The 20228-nt window shown below is 51.7% G+C and overlaps 2 protein-coding genes across 8 annotated transcripts; both read right to left on the bottom strand.

Moving 5' to 3' along the window:
* Positions 1 to 1036: 1036 nt before the first annotated feature.
* Positions 1037 to 7565, bottom strand: SLC25A41 (solute carrier family 25 member 41). The gene is made up of 7 exons (XM_028520757.2): positions 5795 to 7565; positions 5407 to 5562; positions 4715 to 4867; positions 4420 to 4527; positions 2256 to 2423; positions 2030 to 2177; positions 1037 to 1209 (listed from the first exon to the last, which is right to left on the bottom strand). The coding sequence occupies exons 1-7, from the start codon at positions 6080 to 6082 to the stop codon at positions 1037 to 1039; spliced, it is 1194 nt and encodes a 397-aa protein (XP_028376558.2). The 5' UTR covers positions 6083 to 7565.
* Positions 7566 to 9429: 1864 nt separating this feature from the next.
* SLC25A23 (solute carrier family 25 member 23) lies at positions 9430 to 20098 on the bottom strand. 7 transcript variants are annotated; one of them, XR_003685090.2, is made up of 11 exons: positions 19741 to 20081; positions 18533 to 18659; positions 17871 to 17958; positions 17467 to 17578; positions 16297 to 16455; positions 16060 to 16212; positions 15755 to 15862; positions 14638 to 14805; positions 12281 to 12431; positions 11407 to 11488; positions 9430 to 11277 (listed from the first exon to the last, which is right to left on the bottom strand). XR_003685090.2 is itself a non-coding variant. In XM_036032275.1 (10 exons), the coding sequence occupies exons 1-10, from the start codon at positions 19894 to 19896 to the stop codon at positions 11170 to 11172; spliced, it is 1413 nt and encodes a 470-aa protein (XP_035888168.1). In that variant the 5' UTR covers positions 19897 to 20088; the 3' UTR covers positions 9430 to 11169. The 7 variants fall into 7 exon arrangements, 6 of the variants coding, with proteins under 6 accessions (XP_035888168.1, XP_028375932.1, XP_035888171.1 ...); XM_036032275.1 differs by lacking the exon at positions 11407 to 11488 and having other exon boundaries at positions 9430 to 11360; positions 19741 to 20088; XM_028520131.2 differs by lacking the exon at positions 11407 to 11488 and having other exon boundaries at positions 19741 to 20080.
* Between the last annotated feature and the right edge of the window lie 130 nt (positions 20099 to 20228).

The raw sequence follows: 20228 nt of genomic DNA on the forward strand, positions 1-20228 counted from the left end.
TGGCTTTTCATGTTAACCGGAATCCTTTTCTAGCCTTGACTACTAAGCCAATAACTGAGCGACGGGGGTCGTTGTTAGGTGACTGACACCACTCCCGACAAATGGCAATGAAGTAAAGGTGCCCAGTTTTGGTAGAAGCCTGTGGAAGCGCAGCTGCATTGGGGCGGAGCCGGCCATCAGACGGCGAGTGGGGATTAGCGGGAGGGAAAGTGAATGGCAGGTTACGTAGGAAGAGGCGACCGCTCCCGGAATTCGGGCCTGACTGTGTAGGCCAGGCACGTGGTCTGCTTGAGGCCTTGGAGACTTTTGGAGTTCAGGTGGCCTGAGAACCGGAGAAAACCTAGGGATCCCCGGGTACACCCCTCTCCTTTCTCCACCCAGGGGTCTAGAACCCCTTTTTCTCTTCCAGGACACATGGAACCAGCTCCCCTCGTGAACCAAAGGGTCTTGGGCTATTGGTTTCTGAGGGATCCCCTCCCCTATTCACACACCCCACACCTGCTTCCCATAAGGTCCCAGGATCCAAGCTTCAAGCTCCAGTCCTAGGTCCTCAAGTCATTACCTGGACCCAGGCATCATCCAGGCTTTCCATTCAGGACCAAGGGGCCCAAGGTACCCAGTCCCCCTCGGGGACCTAGGGAGCATAGATATTTAGCTTCTCTCTTCAACCCAAGTATCCAGGTCCACAGCTTCCCTTCTGAACCCCAGTATCCCACACATGTATAGCAGAAACTATCACTTTATTCCTGGTTTGACTTCATGTTCACCATTTGTCCCTGGAGCCAGGACAAACTACTATGAGCCAAAATGGAGTTCATAGTAATTTCAGGCAGTACCCTGGAGAGCATCTTCTGACCCAGACACACCAACCACCACCCGACCTGCTTTTCTTCGTGGAAAAAAAACCCCAAACAAACAAACAAAACAACAAACGAAAAAACTTCCCTGGGGCCTAAGCCAGGAGGGCTCTTTAGGGCCAGGGGACACTAGATCCTCCTGTCCATTTCTGCCCAGGGTGTGCTGCTTAGTTCACTGACTATACACCCAGAGTCTTCTTCATGGCTTCATACACCACGTAGCTGATGCCACCTGCCGGCAACACCTTCAGTAAGGTGGGGGTCATACCTCGGTATAGCCCTGGCCAGCCCTGCTGGGCCAGGATCCGCTGGAAGACTCCGCACATGGTGGGGTTTGAACCCTCCACAGTGTCTGCAGGGATAAGAACAAGCTCAGTGCCTCTGAGATGAGCTGGGGGCAGGGGGCTGGAATGTTGGGGAAGTGAAGCTGGGGAAAGGAGCCTGGGGGATCAGTTGGCAAGGAGTTTGGAAAACTTTTAGAGGAAATTGGTCAGTTTGGGGAGAATAAAGGGATCAATTTGGGCAGGACTTTTCAGGTGTCCTTTTTGGGAACATCTTAGAAAACATTCAAGCTTATTTGGAATCGAATTTCTAAGATCTGCTAGATATTTTTGGGAAGTGGGCTAAGGAATAGTTTGGGGACATTTTCAAGGTGAAGGTGGTTGGGTAAGAACCACCTTCCTTAGGACCACCTAATAGTTTGGATGTTTGAGAATTGGTTTAGATGCTGAGAGTTCATTTGAGAGAGTCACATTTGGGGAGTTTTCTGGGTAGTGGAGGAAGTGGTTATGAATTTTGGGACATCTAAGAGGTTAGATTTGGTGAATTTAGGAACCATTTTGACTTTTGTAGCCAGTTGAGGGCTGGGTCTCATTTGGAGAAGTTTGGAGGTAATTTTGGGGTTGTATTTCTTGAGGTCAGTATGGGGGACTGGGTCACATTTGGGGGGAGTTTGTGGGAATCATTTGTAAGATGGCTGTTCATTTTAGTAATTTGTAGTATTAATTTGAGGGCTGGTATCAGATTTGGGGGTAAGCATATGTCTTCGTGGGTTTGGGGGTCAGTGAGGGTGGCCAGGATCAGTTGTGGAGAGTTTGGGAATATGAGGAAATTCAGAGGGTTGGTAGAGGGGTTGGGGGAGCATACACAGTGACCACCAGGGCCAGGCTGACCTTGAGCCTGCATCCTGGTGCGCACCAAAGTTAGTGGATAACTGGCCATCTGACCACAGGTCGTGGACAGTGTCACTGAAGACAGACTGACCAGGCCACTAGGGTCTGCCATGTCTCTGCCTGACTTCAGCCAGAAGCACCTGAGTATCTGCAAGAAAAAGGGGGACAGGAGAAAGCTTGCTAGGGGCTGGGTTCATCCCTGCCACCCCCTCTGAGGGAGTCACACCTCATAGACGGCCAGGTCGGTACAGGCATAAGGGATGATGCCAAGCATGTTGGGCAGGTAACCACGATAAAGGGCTCGGGTGCCCTCCTGCTCTAGAATCTGTCTGGCACAGTCCAGCAGCCCCTTGTATTGACCCGTCCGGCGCAGGGTTAGCCGTGTCTTTAGCACCTACGGAGGTTGAGGAGTGAGGCAGCTTATTTGATTTAATCTTCTCAAAGACCCTCAGCAGTGGTCATTGTAGATGGGGTCATTGTCCCCATCTACAAATGAAACTTATCAGGAATATGCAAAGCTGGGTGTCAAACCCAGAGCTCCCTGTCCCATCCCTTGGCCTGTGTGTGCTCTCAACACAGGGTTCAGAAGTTCAAGTGCTGACAGAGGCCAAGAAGAGAAGGGAAGTGACTTGAGCCAAGTGAGGTCTGTGGCACCTTTCACTTAGCACCAACTAAACATACTGCCATGAGAGTGCAGGCTCTAGGTGGCCAGATCTGCTAATTTTCTAAAAGAGAGATGGGAATTTTAATGAAGTACCCCAATTCCAAAATATTGGCAATTCTATAATTGTGCAAAAGGCAGAGCACCAAGTGTGGCAGGCAAAACTGTAAGGTGGTTCTCAAGACTCCTGCCCTCTGATACGCATGCTCTGTTATAATGCCCCCCCCCACCTTGAATGTGAGCTAGACCTGGGAATGTAATGGAATGTCACTCCCGTGATAAGGCTACATGATAATGACAAAGTTGATGGGATTTTGTAATGGATGTAATAAAGATCCCTAAACAGCTGACTTTAAGAATCAGGAGAAATTGTCCTGGGTGGGCCTGACCTAACCAGGCAAGCCCTTTAAAAGAGGTCCGTTGCCAGAGACAGAAGTAGAAAGACTGGAAGCATCAGAGACACCCTCCAGTTGGTCTTAAACAAGCAAACTGTTGTAGAAAGGACCACATGGCAGAAACAGTGGTTGGCCTCTGGGAACTGAGGATGTCAGTGCTATGCCCAGAAGCAGCTGACCCTGTGAATAACCAGGAGGCTTGGAGAGAGCCTCAGATGGGTTTGTTGGTGGCCCAGCTGACACCTTGACTTCCACCTGATGAAACCCTGTGCAGATGACTTGACTAGTCAGTGCTCAGACGTGACCCACAGAAACAATGAGATAAAAATCTGTCGTTTTAAGCTAATTGAGTCTGTGGTAATTTGTTATGCAGCCAATGAAAACAAATACACTTTGGAAGAAACTTAAACAGATGAGAACAAGAATTATACAAAGAAAACTTCTAAAGGACCATTAAAGAACATAAAAGAGACTTGAACAAATGAACATATTCCTGGATATGTAGATTCAACATAAAAATGGCAGCAATTTCTAACTTGTTTACAAATTGAACACCAGTTAAAAACAAACACCAGTAGATGATGTTTGGAGATAAAGGAGAGAAGGATGGAGAATAATAACACCAAGCCTCAAGGCAGAACGATGTAGACACTAATCAGTGCTTGCCTGGGATTCGGGGGAAGGAGGCAGGATGAATAGGTAAAGGAGCTTTTTAGGGCAGTGGGTCTATTCTGTATGATGCTGTAATGGTGGGCACACACATCATACATTTGTCATTGGTCGAAACCCACAGAATGTACAACACAAAGAGTGAACCCTAATGTCAACTATGGATTTTAGTTAAAAACAGCAAATCCATACAGGCTCATAGATTGTAACAAATGTCGCCCAAATGTAAGATGTGAATAATAGTGGAAACTTTGTATATGTGGGGAGAGGTATACGAGAACTCCCTGTACTTTCTGCTCAAATTTTCTGCCAACCTAAAACTGTTCTGCCAAATAAAGTCTATTCACTAAAAACATTAAAAGGTAGCAGTGCATGAACCAGACAGCAGAGCAACCAGAGGTTAAAAGTCAGAAATAAACTCAAATATATATAGAAATTCTGTAAATTACAAAGGTGGCATTTCTGATCACTGGAGAAGAAAGACGGGACCCATTCATTGAATAGTGTTGGGGCAACCAGGCAGCCATCTGGAATAAAAGTCTGATACATACCATACATGAAGGAGAAGAATGGAAAGAGGAGGGGGAAGGTGGAGGAGGAAGCAGTAGCAGTTGGCAACTCCTTGTCATCTTGTTTCCTCTTCTGTGGGGCAGGTATTCTCTTACCTCCATGGGGTTGATGAGTGTCTGGGAGGTGGCCACAGCCAGGGATCCAGCAAGGAGACGTTCCTGAAAGGGTGGGGACCCATGCACTCCACAGAAGTAATTCTTACACTAGGACAGGAGAGAGCAGCAAGAGGGAATAAGTGATCATTTCCTGCCTGAAACCCATTCAGAGGGAGAGCTCTGGGACTTGGAGGGTGAATGTTATGTGTCTTGGATAATGCTGTAAGCTTTGGGAGTGGGGTGTAGGAGAGGTGAGGACTTGAGGGTGGGACTGGGGAAAGCAGACCACCCCCACCTGTTCAAAGACGGAGAACTTGATGGCGTACTCAGGGGCGATCTTGAGTATGTTGATGCCATTACCCCGCCACAGGGAACGGAAGCCTCCCTCTTGGACCATGCTCCGTAGCCCCCCCAGAAGATTCATGAAGTTTGTCTTGGAGGAGTAGACCTGGGGGTAGGCAGGCCCCTGGCCCTGTAAGAAGTCCTCCACCCTATCTTTATTCCCATCCCATCTTGGAACTCAAGCCCTTCTTGTCCCCAGCCACACGGCCCCTTTCATCCCAATTCCTTCTCCAACTCTTTCCCTGGCTAGTCTTAGAATTCTCTAACCCCATGCAGACCCAAACCCAACATCAAGCCACCATCTCATCCATATGCCTCTACTTTTCAGTCCTACTTTGTCTTGAAAGCCATCCAAAGACCCCCACCCCCCATTCCCTGATCCCCACCCCAATCCTGTCCCTGGCACCATTCTCGGAACTCCTTCCCTGATTGAACTCCATGCCCCATCCACATCACCTCCATTGTCACCCCCAATTCAACCCCCACTCCACCTCCATTCAGCCTTCTAACTCCAGCCCATGTCCCAACCCCACCTTCCTGCCTGCTTTCCGTCGCACCCCCAACCCACATCCTGAACTCCATCCTCTCCACTCTGCCCATCCCCACCCTGATGGCGTCAGTGCAGTGGCCCCCACCTGCACGAACCTGCATGTACACCTTGGCACGGTCCAGAGGGGCCGTGCCAGTGCGAGACACTGCTCCAGCTATGGCTCCTGAGAGCAGAAACTTCCACAAGGCTCCCTCGTTATCCACTTCCAGGACATCCACGGGGACCATCAGCTGCTCTCCCGTGTCAAGCACCTGCAGGGCAGACCAACCTCCTGCCCATGCTCGGCCAGGCTGGAACTGCCTCCCCACACACATCTCCAGAACCCACTCCTGGTGAAAGGCCCACCCTGGTCCTCACTGCTTCAAGATGAATTCTAGGTCTGCTTGGAGGGAAGTGGACCATGCAGAAGGGGTGGGCAGTATGGCTTTCTGCCCCTGAAGTTCTGGCTAGAGATAGTGTGTGACCTGTAGTCACCAAACTCACCTGCTGTGATGGGAGATGCTCCAGGATGTTTTTGCCCACATGCCCAAACACATATCCATACACGTGTGTACAGCCTGGGTTCCAGCAGGTGGGTGGGGGCGGGGGTGGGGGTGGGGGTGGGGGTGGGGGAGGGGGCGAAGGTTTTGTGAATAAGGCCCTGACCCTCTTAAACACGGTCTGGCCCCTTGAACAAGGCTTCTGGGCTTCCTCAGGTTTGGCTCCCATGGCAGCTAGAGAGTCATTGAGATTCAAGAGCCTGACAAGAGGTTTGCCTGCCAGCAACCACATGGGAGGGGTGCCTTGTGAATTTGGGCCCCAGGGGATAATGAGGTCACAGAGGCCTTTGTGATCTAACTGGGTATGGTAGGCAGAGTGAGGGGCTCCCCGCAAAAAGGTTCACGTTCTAATCTCTCCAAACCTGTGAAGGTGTTATGTTGCATGAGAAAGAGGGGATAGCATGTGCAGATGGAACTTAGGTTACTAATAAGCTAATGGGGAGATAGACAGATTATTCTGGATTAACCAAAGGGTCCAAAATAATCTCATTTTCTTAAACAGGGAAGAGGGAGCCAGGTTGGTATTCAAGTAATAGGATGTGAGAAAAATTTCCAGGCCATTGCTGGCTTTGAGGATGGAGGAGGGAGCCACCAGCCATGAAATGCAGGCGACCTCTGGAAGCTGGAAAATGTCAGGAAGCAGATTCTCCCCTGGAGCGTCCAGAAGGAGCCAGCCCTGCCGACTGCTTGGTTTTAGCCCACAGAGGTCCATATTGGGCTTCTGCCCTCCAGAATAATACATTTGTGTTTTTTTAAGCCACCAAGTTTGGGGTCATTTGTTTCAATAGCAGCCATAGGAAGCTGATGTACTGTGTTTCATTGTCATGGCAACAGGAGATGAAAGTGAGAGAGAATGGGACAGCGCTGGAGCTTGGATGGGGGGAGACACAGTTTGTCCCCAAAGAAGGCAGGAATAGGCTTGAAGTCAGAGAGGTCTGGGCATGATCTCATCTCACACACTCCTTGCTATGCGACTTTGGAGTGCCTGCCTTACTCCTCCGAGCTTCAGTTCCCCACCGGGAAATCGGAAGTCACGATAAACTCCACCAGACAGTGTTGTCAACAGGATCCAACAAGAGTCTTCACTGAGGGCACCTCCATCCTCCAAGTACTTTGGGTCAAAAATTTGATGTCACCGATTCCTCCTTTTCATGCTCACACTATCATCAAATCCTGTGGGCTTGAACCTTCAAAATATATCTAGAATCTGGCTGCTTCTCACCATGTTCGGGGCTACTGCCCTGGTCCAGCCCCATCACTGCTCACCTGGGCCAGTGCAGTAACCTCCACCATAGTCACCCCTCCCCCAGTCCCCTTCCTAGACTTGCCCCCACAGTCTGTTCTTCCTGCACCAGTGACCAGAGGGCACCAGTGACCACCCAAGTCAGGTTCTGTCCCCACTCTGCCCACAGCCCTCCATGGCTCCCACTTCCCTTGGGGTAAAAGCCCAAGTCCTCCCCAGAGCCCACAAGGCCCTGCATGACCTGCCCACCTCCCTTCCCTCTCTCCCCCTCTCTCACTCTGCTCCAGCCTCCCTGTTCTCCAGCATGCCAGGCAAAGTTCTGCCCCAGGACCTTGCACTGGCTGTTTCTTCTGCTGGGGATGCTGTTTCCCTAGACAACCCCATGGCTCCCTCCCTCACCATCTTTAAATCTATATTCAAATGTCACCTCCTTAAGGTCTTTTCTGACCACCCTATCTAACATGTGACGTCTACCCTGCGGTATTTCTCATCCCTCTTCTCACCATTTTCCTCCATAGTACCCTTGTTTTCTGCACTGCTACGTGTTCATCCATTTATGCCACTTATTGTTCTTTTCTCCCCACTGGAATGTAGGATCAATGAGAACAGAAATTTTTGCCTCTTTGTTTTACTTCTGTATTCCAGGTCCAGAACTCAGTCTGGCCTAAAGTAAATGAATGAGATGATACATTAAAGGGCTTAGCCAGAGCCAGGGTATTTAGTGCTTGCTCAATAAATAGAAATTGTTTTCTTTTGAAAGATTCAATGGAAACACCCTTAATTTTGCACATGGGGAAACTGAGGCTTAGAGAACAGAAGCCTGTCTGGTGTCACACTGCATGTCAGCTGCAGAGCTTCCTAAAGGCCAGCCTTACTGTCATAGGATATAAGAATGCAGACAAGATCCCTGGTTGGTGTGGCTCAGTGGACTGAGTGCCAGCCTGTGAACTGAAAGGTTGCCAGTTCAATTCCCAGGCAGGGCATATGCCTAGGTTGCAGGCCAGGTCCCCATAGCGGGTATATGAGAAGCAATCAATCAATGCATCTCTTGCACACTGATGTTTCTCTCCTTCCCTTCCCTTCTCTCTAAAGGTAAATAAATAAAATCTAAAAAAAAAGAAAAAAGAAAAAAAATGCAGACAAGAAAGTGGATGTTAACTGCTCCAACTAAATAAACTTGAAGTGGTAGTACTCGATGCCAGCACGGTGGCTCTAAAATTGGTAATGCTAATTCCTTGTTGGTTGCTGTGTATATTACACAATACTTTTTCTGGTGGCATGACCTTGAGGTAGCAGTATGCTTTGACCCACTCCTGGGAATTGATGCTAAGGACATAATTCAAAGGAAGTAAAAATACAAAATAATTAGCAAGTCTCGATCCCTTATTTGAGTGTGTGAAAAAAATCACATGTATGGATGTGCAAGTGTATCAGTGAGCTACTGCTACGTAACAAATTGCCCCCCCACACTACAGCAGCTTAACATGCAAACAGGGTGGAAGCTACGGTGTCTCTTATCATTCTAATATTGGAATGATATATTGTCACTTCTGCTGTATTATTCTCTGGGCCATACATACTCACCTTGGTACAATGAGAGAGGGGAATTATACAAGAATGTTAATACTAGGGGCAGAGATCATTGGAGGACATTGTGGAGGGTGACTCTCAAGGTCCACACAGGAAGAAGTTTGGCCATGTAAAGACAGGCAGATGGGTCTGCAAGAACTGCTGGCAAGCACCAGGAACTGGGAGAGGCAATGAAGGATCCTCTCCTAGAGTCTTCAGAGGATGCATGAGCATGCCAGCACCTTGGTTTTGAACTTCTACCCTCTAGAACTCTGAGAGAATAAATTTCTGTTGCTTTTATCCACAGTAGCCAAGAAGTGGGAACAAACCAAGTGTACACTGATGGATGAATGGATAAACAAAATGTGGACCACCCAGACAATGGAGTATCACTCATGAAGCATTCCGTATTTTTTTTAAAAAATGATTAAAATGGTAAGTTTCGGTTATGTGTACTTTACCACAATAAAAATATACCAATCTAAGATTTGTTGTTTTCAGCCTGATTTGCAGCAACTTGTGAAGACAGTCCTGGGAAATGAATACACTTGTGTAATTAGAAACGACACGGGAAAAATTAGCAGGGCTCCAGAATATGGACTTCTCCTCGCTCCACTTTGCAGGTGTGGAAGCTGAGGCTCCAAGAGGGAGTCATTTCTCCGTCTCCTCCAACTGTGAGTGATGGAGGATGGTCCACATTCCTTCCCTGGGGGTGTTTTGAGGGTGTCCCACATCCACCCACCCCTTTCAGTAAAAACCACAATGAGAAGAGCTTAGAAAAATGTATTCCTTTTGTTCTTCTTCTTTGAAATAACACACACAGGCAGGGAGATGGGGAGAGGCTGAAGCCTTGAGGAGGTCCTCTACCCCCCACAGACATCGCATCTCCTCTTCTGTAGTCCTTTAACAGGGTTCTCCAAGGACTTGGGAGGAGTAGAGGGAGGAGTCCCTCAGTTTCCTAAGCTCAGAATCCAACTCTAAAGTGCAGAGTGTATAGGGGTGTTGGGGCTTGGGTTAGTCATAAAGGTGGGGGGGGGGGCAGTGACGGAATGTCTGCTCCTCTCCTTAGAAAAATAGACCTGGAATGAGTTCTGGGGATTTGGTTCATTTTGCATAACTGGATGCTTGGGTTTGGGGAAGGGTGGTCTGTGCAGACTTGCTCCTGGCTTGCATCTCTGAAGCCTGAGGAGAGGCTGCTAGTGCTGGGGGTAGGGGGAGGTCCCCTGAATGTGCCCTCACCTCAGATTGCCTCATTGCCAGCCCCCAAGAAAGAGCAGCTGGATCTTCCAGAGGGACCCAAGCTCTGGGGGTTATCAGCTTATAAAGTGGGGAGTGGAAGACTCTGTAGAAGGTCGAGGGAGGGTTGGAGGGAGCAGTGTCCCCACAGAGCCGAGGTATGGCCATGCTGAGGAGGTGGGGGGATCCAGTGTCAGTGCAAGGCATGAGAGGGGAAGCTGGCCATGTCAGGAGCCAAGAGGCAGGGACCTGGGGGTCCTGCTGGCTCCCAGGTTTGGGTTGTGGTGGGGAGGTCTCTGGGCTCTCATGTATGTCTGAGACAGGGGACCTGTGCAGTCCAGAATGCTGTGATCATCCTACTGGGATCTAAATGTGGGACCTGAATATTTGGAAGCCAGTGTCTGGGAGGATTCAGGTCAAAATCCAGGGGCTCAGGGGCTGGGATCCAGTGCCTGGAGGTGTCGGGGTCTGTTTCCTGTGAGTGAGGTTTTGGAGTCCCGCTGCAGTTGCTGGGACCCACTTGCTCTGCCACTGGGCTCTTACAGTTGTGGTTTTCAGAGCCAGTATTGAGTGTCTCAGGCCTTGGGGATCTGGAATTCAGTGGGCTGGGGGTTGAGGGTATGGTGGCTGAAAGGTAGGGATCTGGCAGTTGAAGCAGAGGGACCTAGGGGATCAGGGATCCAGTGGTGCGGGTCTCAGGATCTGGGCATTGCACTGTCAGGAGCTGGTGGCTGGGGTTTCCAAATTCAGTGGCCAAGCTTGGAAATCCATGGCTTGAAGCATGGAGGTCTGTGATCTGCTAGTGGGGTTGGGGATCTGGGTTCTGCTGTATGAGGACTCCAGGATGCAGTGCCCGAGGGAGCTGGGGTCTGGTGCTTAGCTATGGGGATATGTGTTCCTGTGGTTGGGGTTTCAGAATTCATTGAGTAGTGGGGGACCCAATGGCTAAGACATGGAGGTCCAGGACCTTATGCATGCGCGTGTGTGTTGTGTGTTGGGGCAGGGGAGGCAGGGAAACATGGGGTCCAGTATCTAGAACGTGGGATGCAGGACCCAGTGGATGAAGTATGGGGATCCTGTAGTTTGAGTGGGGGGCACCTGGGATCCACTGGCTGAGCCATCAGTCTCCAGTGGCTAAGGTGTATGGGACGTCATGATTGAGGAGGGATGTTAGTGAGGGAAGCTCTGGGTCCCTCACCTGGATGTGACCCCCAGGGCCTGCTTCATGTTTTCGTAGACCACATAGGAGATGCTCACAGCTGGGATAACCTTCATGAAGTTGGGGGCAATGCCCCGGTAGAGGCCCGGTATGCCCTCCTGGGACAGGATGTGACGGAGCAGACCCAGCATGGAGAACTGGGGGGCACCCTCGATGGAGGCTGGGAGGGAATGAGGGGCCAGGTCAGGCCAAAGGTCCCCCTCTCCCTTCCCCCTCCCACCCCCGCAGGGCTGGGCCAGGTGGCTGTTGCAGCAGGAGGGAAGAGGGTTAGACTAACAGTAGGACCTACCACTCAAGAGTCAGGACTTCTACTGGCCTTGGAATGGACTGTTCACCTTTTCACTTCAATCTGGAGGGCCCAAGTTTGGGGACTATTCAAAACAGAGCAGGTATGAGTGTGTGTAGTGGGAGAGGGCACAGAAGTGACCTCTTCCTGGCCTTGTATCCCCACCCTCTTCTCCCAATTAACTCTTCCTCATCATCCCTGCAACCAGCTCTTCACAGAAGCCATCCTGGGCACTCCAGTCTAAGTCAGGCTCCTCTTCCCCTTTATTCAACCCTAAATCCATACTCAACTGTGGAGTGGCTGACTTAGCATTTCTCTTCCTCTCCAGCCTGTGAGCTCTTTGAAGGTAGGGCACCACACCTGTCTTATATACTTATAATCCCCCAGTGAAAATCATAGAACACAAACACTAAAATTCCCTAGGAAATTCTCAAAGTAGATTCGGGTATAATGGGCAGAGGCAGGGAAAGAACCCCTGAAAGAAAAATACAGAGAAATACAATGAAACAATAACCAGCCTGGCACTGGTCCTCAGCCTGGTTCCTCATGTTCTGCTCACTAACCCAGCCTTGCAAATTAGATGTCAAGTTACCAGCCCAGACATGGTAGCTCGTCTACCAAGCAGCCTCCCAGCTATGACTGCTAGGGCCCTTCCAGTGCTCATTGCATCTGTTCTCCTAGTGAGGGCAAAGGGCTCCCATTCTAATGCCACAAATGGATACCCTGAGCCACAGAGAGAGGGTGGGACTTGGTCAAGGCCATCCAGATCCAGGAGGATTCCAGCCTGGGACTCCACCTACCCAGGAGGATCCAGGGAGGGGAGGTGGGACCCAAACTGTGAGACCTTCCCTGCCCCATCCTCCCGCCCAGGCCTCACCTTGGGCCTGCATACGGGTCCGGACCAGGGCCAGGGGGTAACTGGCTATCTGGCCACAGGTGCTGGAGATGGTGCCACAGGCCAGGAGCACGAGGATGCCCGGGTCAGCCGAGTCGTGGCTGTACTGCTGGAGCCACCGGTTCTTCAGGGTCTGGCAGGGGTGAAGAGGGGAATAGGGTGGGCTGGAGGTGGGTGACGCCAGGAGCCTGCCTTCAGATGCCTTGCGGGCCAGCTTTGGTATCCCATGACAGCTGGTACGAGCTCAGCGCTGGCACCCCAAGGGGCAACACTGGCATTTCACCTGTACCCTCTCACTCAGCCCCCACCTCTACCCTTTACGGTATTTGGAATGATGGCCCCACTGTCCATGCCCTAGTCCCTGGGACATGTGAATAGGGAAACTTATGTGGCAAAAGGGACTTTGTGGATGGGATTAAGTCAAGGACCTTGAGATGGGAGATGATCCTTGAGCATCTAGGTTGGTTCAATGTCACTGCAAGGGTCCTTATAAGAGGCAGAGAAGATGTTATGATGGAAGGAGATGAGAGATGGTTGGAAGATACTATGCTGCTGACTTTAAAGACAGAGAAGGGGCCCATGGGCCAAGGAGTGCAGGTGGTTGCCAGAAACTAGGTAAGGTAAGGAAACAGACTCTCCCCTGGAGGCTTCAGGACCACAGCCCTCTTGACAGCTTGATTTGAACGCAGTGAGACCCATTTCGGACTTGAGCACTGTGACGGATGAGTGACGTCTAGCCTGGTACGGAAGGGGCCAACGAGAAGCACGTGTTCTCCATCCTTGCCCTCACTTGAGAGTGCAGTTGGCCTTCTCTCGAGTCCGGAGCGGTATGTGCCAAACAGGTGTTCAAAGAATTTTTAAGAGATGTTCTGTTGAAAAGAGGTTCTGATAACTAGATAAATGTGGCCAACACTGGGTTAAACAAAATGTCACTTTTTAGTGGGACTTCTCAGAGCCTTTACAGGACTAACAGATTTTGAAACTTCAAGAGGGCAAGGCATGGGGTTTCTCGAACTACTTAGAACTTCATCCAAAGTCCCTTTTTTTAGTGAAGAATGGATGAAACAAGGTTGCATCTTACTTCTGCTCATGACTCTCAGTGGCTTCTTACTGCACTAGGGATAAACCTAAACTCTTTCTCATTGGGTCCTGCTGCCTCTTCAGTTGCTCCCAGCCGCTCATGACTTCCACTCTGCCAGAAGGACCAGTTCGTTCCTGCTTCTGGGCCTTGGCGTTCACTGTGCCCTCTGCCTTGTTCACACATATATCCCTTCCGTGTATGTTCAACTCATCGATGCTTCAAGGTCACCTCTCAGAGACGTTCCTAGACCTGTCCTCTCACCCACTGTTACTTTTGGTTACATATCCTGTTTAATTATCTTCTGAGAGTGTATAAGGATCCCAAAGCACCGATTTGCTGGTTGCCTGGCTCCCTAGTTCATTCAAGTGGTCTCCAGGAGGGCAAGGGCTGCCTTGTTCTCACTTCATGCAGCAGCCAGCCCAGTGCCCAGCACATATGGGTGCTTAAGCAAATGAACAAATGAATGAATGAGTACTGGCCGTGTCTTATTTGGCTGCATAGATGCTGGCAGGGCACATATGGATGAACTTAGATCAGGAAGGACCAGCTATGTAATTTGTGGGGCTCAGTACAAAACAAAAATAAGTGAGGTTCCTCCTTCAATAATGATTAGGAATTTCAAGGTGGCAACAGCAGTGTTCCAAGTAAGGAACCTTGGTCGGAGCCCTTGGCTGTCTGCCTGTGAAGCTGACCCTACCCTGGATACAGAGATTTGGGGGGATGCCTGTGGACATCTGGGACTGCACTATGTGAGTAAAACCCGGTGATCCCATCAGAAGGTAAAAGCAATGGACGAGGCCCCTGAAAGAGAAATAGCAAAACTCTCTGCTTTTGCGTTTCCTGATGAAATCCCCAAGAGGTTGATCACAGGGTACAGATTTTACGGTGACACAGATGCAAAAATGGGCGGGCCCTGAAGACAATGGCCCGGAGACACAGGCCAGGTATGACACAAGCTTTGGGGCAAATTGGGCATCTCTAAAACTCACCTTTGCCTGCTCTCATGATTCTGTGAGCTGAGAGAGGCCTCAACTATCACGCATCCTGAGACCCTGGAAGGCCGAACTGCAGTGGTAGATAAGGAGTGAGGATGCCTACTGCCTGAAAGGGTCCCCAGGATCCCCAGGTCTGTGTTGCCTCCCCACCCCAGGATCGGTTCCCCTGCTCTGGAGGTCAACTGAGTCAGCCCCATAGGAAGAGGGTGGCCCACGGACAGATCCCAGAGGGAAGAAGAAAGGAGGGGCGGGCTGCCACAGACCTCGTAGACGGCTAGGTCGATGCCGGCGTAGGGAATGATGCCCAGCACGTTGGGCAGGTAGCCGCGGTAGAAGGCACGGGGTCCTTCTCGCTCCATGATCTGCCATGCGCAGTCCAAAAGCCCTTTGTACTGGCCCGTCCGGCGAAGGGTCAACCGTGTCTTCAGGACCTGGGGAGAACCCGATTATCTGGGGAAAGCTGCTTCTGGAATCACTACATCCAGGAATGAAGACACCTAGAAATAGCTATTCCTAGAAGGAGATACCCTGTGAATAAGTGAATTTAAAAGACCCACTTTCTCTAGAATCTTCTGCTATCGCTAATCTCCATACCTAGAAATGGTCACACCTCTAAGTTGTATGTGGCAGCCACTGCTAACAGTCTTCCAATATCTTGACCCCTTCTCCCTTAATAATAGAAACCATTGTTTTCAGGAAATTATGGTCTACAGCTTTTAGAAATAAAGGCTACATTTCTCAGCTTTCCTAGGTGTGGGGCCATATGATTAAGTCCAGCCAATGAAACAGAAACAGAAGGGAAAGAGTTATGTGTGACTTTCAAAAAAGCATCCTTAAAGGCAGGGATATGTTTCTCCTTAGTCTATTCTTCCTTCTTGGCTGGAATATAGATGTGATGACCGGAGCACAAGACACCATTTGTGCCCATAAGGTGGATGCTACAGGCTGAGGTGGTGGAACAACAAGATGGGGGAAGGAATCTGAATGTCTAGCACTTGGAAAGCACATACCACTGTGATTTGAGTTTTCCATCACTCAAAATCCAACCTGAAGCTCTATACAACCTGAAACCTGAAATGATTTCTCTGAAAAGTTTTACCTAGAAATGAATCCCCTGGAAACAAGCATCCTAGAAATCAGCATCCTTAGAAGAGGTATATCCATACACGGCTGCCTCCCATAATGTGGCTGTGTAAACAGTTAAAACCAACACTACCATCCTCAGAAGTAACAGCTCAAAGTATAGCGCCCAGAAAGGCTACACATGAAGCATTGCTGTAATGAGCTGCAGTCTGAATCAAGGAGAGGCAAAGTTATAATCCCAGGGCTTATCACACCATGAAGTGAAACGGGGCCTATGTCAGGGTCCCTCCTTCTCACCTCCATGGGGTAAATGATGGTTTGGGCTGTGGCGCCAGCCAAGGATCCAGCTACAAAGCGCTCTTGCACATGTAGTGTCTCCTGCTGCCCCCGAATGGCCCACTTGATCTGAGGGTAGGAGACACAGTGGTGGGCAGGACCTCAGGGGTTGAGCTTTCCAAGCACTTGGACCTCCCCTCTAATGTCCTCCGGCCGTGGGCATCATGCAGGAGAACAGAGGCCCACCCCTGGGGACCTGAAGACATTCCCCACACTCAAGCCAATCCTGCACATCCTAGCTCATGCCTCCCCACAACTGCCCCTACCTGCTCATAGGCCATGAACTTGATAGCCGACTCAGGCGCAATCTTGAGTACATTGATCCCGTTGCCACGCCACAGGGAGCGCATGCCCCCCTCTTGGATCATGTTCCGTAGGCCCCCCAGGATGTTCAGGCGGTTGGTCTTGGAGGCATGGACCTGGGCAGGAAGACAAGGTGACTTTGGGGTCCTCTCCAGGGGCCCAGGCCTGGAAGAGGGGGTAAGTCTCTCTAGCACCCTCACCTGCATGAAGACCTTGAGGCGGTCCAGAGGGGCTGTGCCTGTCCTCGACACAGCGCCTGCCACTGCACCAGCCACCAGCTGCTTCCACCACATGCCAGTCAGCTTCTCCTGCTCTGAGAACTCATCAGGGACAGTCAGGCACTCGCCAATGTCCAGGACCTGAGGGTGCAGGGGTGGAGAGATGTAACTCAGCTCTAAACAAAGGTATCTCCAAGAATCCCTGGACACCCAGGCAGTCTATCAGTGAATCTTGCTTGGAGAGCCCAGAAGATCCCTGCCAGATTCCACCAAAACATCCAAGTCAGTCACCTTTCATGTAAGATCCTAATATCCCTCCTTGGGGACCTCGACCAAATTCTACTAAAGGATTTGCCACATAAAGATACCTCCAGAGCCAACCAGATCCCTCTGAAGGATCCCACTTAAGGGTCTCCCACATAAGGATCTCAGAAGATCCTTCCAGAGCCATACAAAATTCTACAGGGGGCCTCCCACATACGGAGCCCAACAGATCCCTCCCAGGGCCTCACCCACTCCCACAGGGATTTCCTTCACAGGGATCACTCCTCCTCGACAGTCCTCTTGTAGACTCCCCAACCAAGCTGCTCCATGAATCTCCCCGTGAATCTCTGGCTCTCCCTTCATGTGGATCTCCCCCACATGCCGACAGTTTCTACCAGAAACATTGCTCAGGAAATACCACCCAGGAAATGGTGATCTAGAGCACCCCTCCCAAATTCAGTGGATCCCACTGGACTCTCCAAAGACAGTGGCTTCTTGTTTTTCAGCAAGAGAATCCTTAACTGAAGCATTTAGAAAGCAGAAGGGGAGCTGGGTGGGTTGAGGGTGGGTGGTCAGGTGCCCCACCAGATGAGCTCTTTCTTCCCTGAGTGCCCAGGCCCCCTGCAGCCTGCCGGCTCAGAGGCCCTACAGCACGTTTGAAGGGTTTCCATCAGATTGCAGAAACCTCCCCAAATGGGTCCTCAGTCCCTCAAGTTCCAAATGGAGAAAAATGGGGAGCAGAGCCTCATCCCTCAGCTGCTCCCAGTGGCTCCTTCTTCTAGAGCATCCTGACCCAGCTCCTCTTTGCCCTGGGAAGACTGAAGCTAGGCCCCCAGGGAGGAGGAAGAGGGCCCAGTCACTAGGCTGGGAAAGCCACCCCCACCTCACCGTGGAATGCTTCCAGAAATAGAGCACGTCTTCCACATTCTCCAGTGAATGCAACAGGAAGTGGTCACGCCATTCCTGCCAGTCGATGGTCATAGTGCCGTCACGGTCCATGCTGAGGGGTGGGACAGAATCAGTACCTGAGGCTGGGGGTGGGTTAGAGTAAGGCTCTGGTTGGATTTAAGGGTAGACCAAGCTTGTCTGCACTGAGAGCTCGCCGCTTCATGGTGGGGCAAACTGAGGCTCTGGGAGGTGAAGCAATTGGTCCAAGTTGGACCTGACTCCAAAGCTCAGCTTCTCAGCTCCGCCTGCCTGCCTTGGTACTGGGTCTGGGGCCCAGAGGCTCGAGGAGGCCAATGGGACCTGGGGACCAGAGTTATGTGGGATTCTGGACCCCAGCTACTCACCTGTGTAGAATTTTCTCTGCCTGCTCCAGGGAGATAGAAATGCCCAGAGCTCGGAAACTCTGCTGGATCTCAGAGACATCGATGTGACCTGGGAACCAAGATGGGGAAGGGTGTATGTGTGAGGGGAGGCCCTGGAACTGAGGAGCAGGATAGTCTGAAATGCAAGCGGTCTAGCAAGACCAGGGGGTCTAGAAACCCAGGGTGAGGCTTGTGGCAGGGTTGGGGAATCTCCGACCCAGTGGAATCTGAGAAGCGGGGCTGGGCAATGTTGAGGGGTCCTCTGTCTCATGAATGAATGAAGGTGTGAATGCAGGGGTAATTGTGAGACTCCCTGTAATATCACAGAGGATCAAGAAGTGATATTAGAGACCTAGAATATGCTATGGTGAGGGGGGTCTCTGTGCCATAGGAAATCCAGGAGCAACAGGGGCATCTTTGTCCCTTTGAAAAATCTAAAGGTAAATAACAGGGGTCTCAGTCCAGGAAGAAATGAGGTGGGATGGGCTGGCTGAGCCATGAACCACCTAGCTGGAAGTGAGGAGGGTTCCCAAAATAGCCTGTGAGTCATCAGGGAGAAGCAGTCTTACCCCCCCTCCTGGCATCACCAGTTCTAACCCCATTGGCATCCGCAGGGCCCCAACAGCCCCATCTCTGGACCTTACCATCCTGATTCTGGTCCAGACTGTGGAACAGAAGCAGCAGGCGCTGTTCCCGCTCCTGCAGGTATTGGGTAAACTCTTCCAGGTCCAGCCCGCCATCTGGGTCAGCACCAGACTCTGGGGAGAGGTCCTGGTGGGGGAAAGGGACAGAGGGAGCTCCAGAAGGCTGCTCCCCCATGTGGGGTGGGCACAACAAGCTTATACCCCAGGAACCCAGTGACTAGAGGACAGGGACAGGGTAAGTCACCCCTTCCCTCCATCAGCCTATTCCTCAGTATGACGTCCAAGGCCACAGTAGGGCTGTGAGGTGGGTATCAGTCGTCCAGTTTTCCTGGCCAGTAAACCGAGGCTCTCCAAGGTCAAGTAACTCATTCAAGGTTACAGAGCTGGGAAGTGGGAGGTAGCCTTGGGCTCTTGTCTCTGAAATCCTGTCCTCCCAGCTGTCTCTTACAAAAACCTGTTCCTGTGGCAGTTTCAGGAACTCCCCACAGAGACAGCTCTGGGCAATGTGGGGCAATGACAGGTCCAAGCTGAGCATCTGTAGGGTCTTCACTTTCCCACCTGGAAAGTAGGAGGCCAGACTAGAGGTGTCAGGATGCTATGGAGCCATTCCAGTGGCACCTGGGGCTACAGGTGTGGGGAACACCTGCATGGGCCCAGGGGTGAGTTCATGCTTTGATAGGTGCATCCCCAGCTGAGGGTGGCCTCAGACTGGACTGGGTCCTTGGCCGTGGCAGCCTGGGGCATTGAGCCAGGCCTGGAAAAGGGCAGGAATGTAAACATAGAGGCTGGGGCAGCTGGCTGGGAGGGCAGTTGGTGCCCAGAGGGGGAGGGTGTGTATCCTGGAGGTGGGAGCAGCTATGTCTTGGGCTGTGCAGAGTTCACAGGAGGTGTCTCTGGGCAGTGGGCAGGAAAGTGGGTCAGACTCTATTCTCTGGCAGACATTCCCTACCTCCCTGGGGTTGAGGGTGGGGACCCCAGACAAACCTCATGCCCAGGGCATCTGTAGCCCTGTTTTGAGTGAACTTGTTAGGCCCAGGTACAGGTAGGCAAAGGGAAAGGAACAGAGACACCCAGGCTAGGCACAGGTGCTGGAGTCCGGCCACAGACAGTGCCTGGCGGATCCCGTCGCTCCATTCAGGGGCTCGGATTACCCGGCGCCGCGAGGGCGCGAGCGCGGCTCACCAGGCCCGGGTCCCTGTAGGGGGTACCTGTTGGGCACCTCGGCCCGGGTCGCCTCCGCTCAGCCGGGCCAGTCCCTGGCGCAACTCGTGCACGTCCACGCGGCCGTCCTTGTTACTGTCCAGCTCCTCGAAGAGGCGACCCCAGCGCTGCCGCCGCTCCGCGTCACCTGGACCCCCCCGCATGGCGCCCTCCGGGGGGGGAGGGGAGGCCCCGCAGCAGCAGCCTCAGCCGGGGCTTTGCCGCTCCCCCTCCCCCCCGGGGCCCCGCAGGGCCAGCTCCGCTGCCACCGCTACTGCAGCCTCCGCGCAGCCAGCTGGGCTCTGGCACTTGCTGGAGGCGGTGACTGCTAGCCGTTGCCGCCCGCGTCAGAACTTGAGGCACCTCCCCCGACACTCTAGCGGAGAGGGGGGCTGGGGGCGGAGCTGGGGGTGTGGTGAGGGACGTCAGGGATGCTCGGGTATTGCACAGCCTAGGGAGCATCGGGGTTCATTCTGGGAGAGAGGCTGGCTAGAGA

This window comes from Phyllostomus discolor, chromosome 8 (genome assembly GCF_004126475.2).
Source record: "Phyllostomus discolor isolate MPI-MPIP mPhyDis1 chromosome 8, mPhyDis1.pri.v3, whole genome shotgun sequence".
Taxonomy (NCBI): Eukaryota; Metazoa; Chordata; class Mammalia; order Chiroptera; family Phyllostomidae; genus Phyllostomus; species Phyllostomus discolor.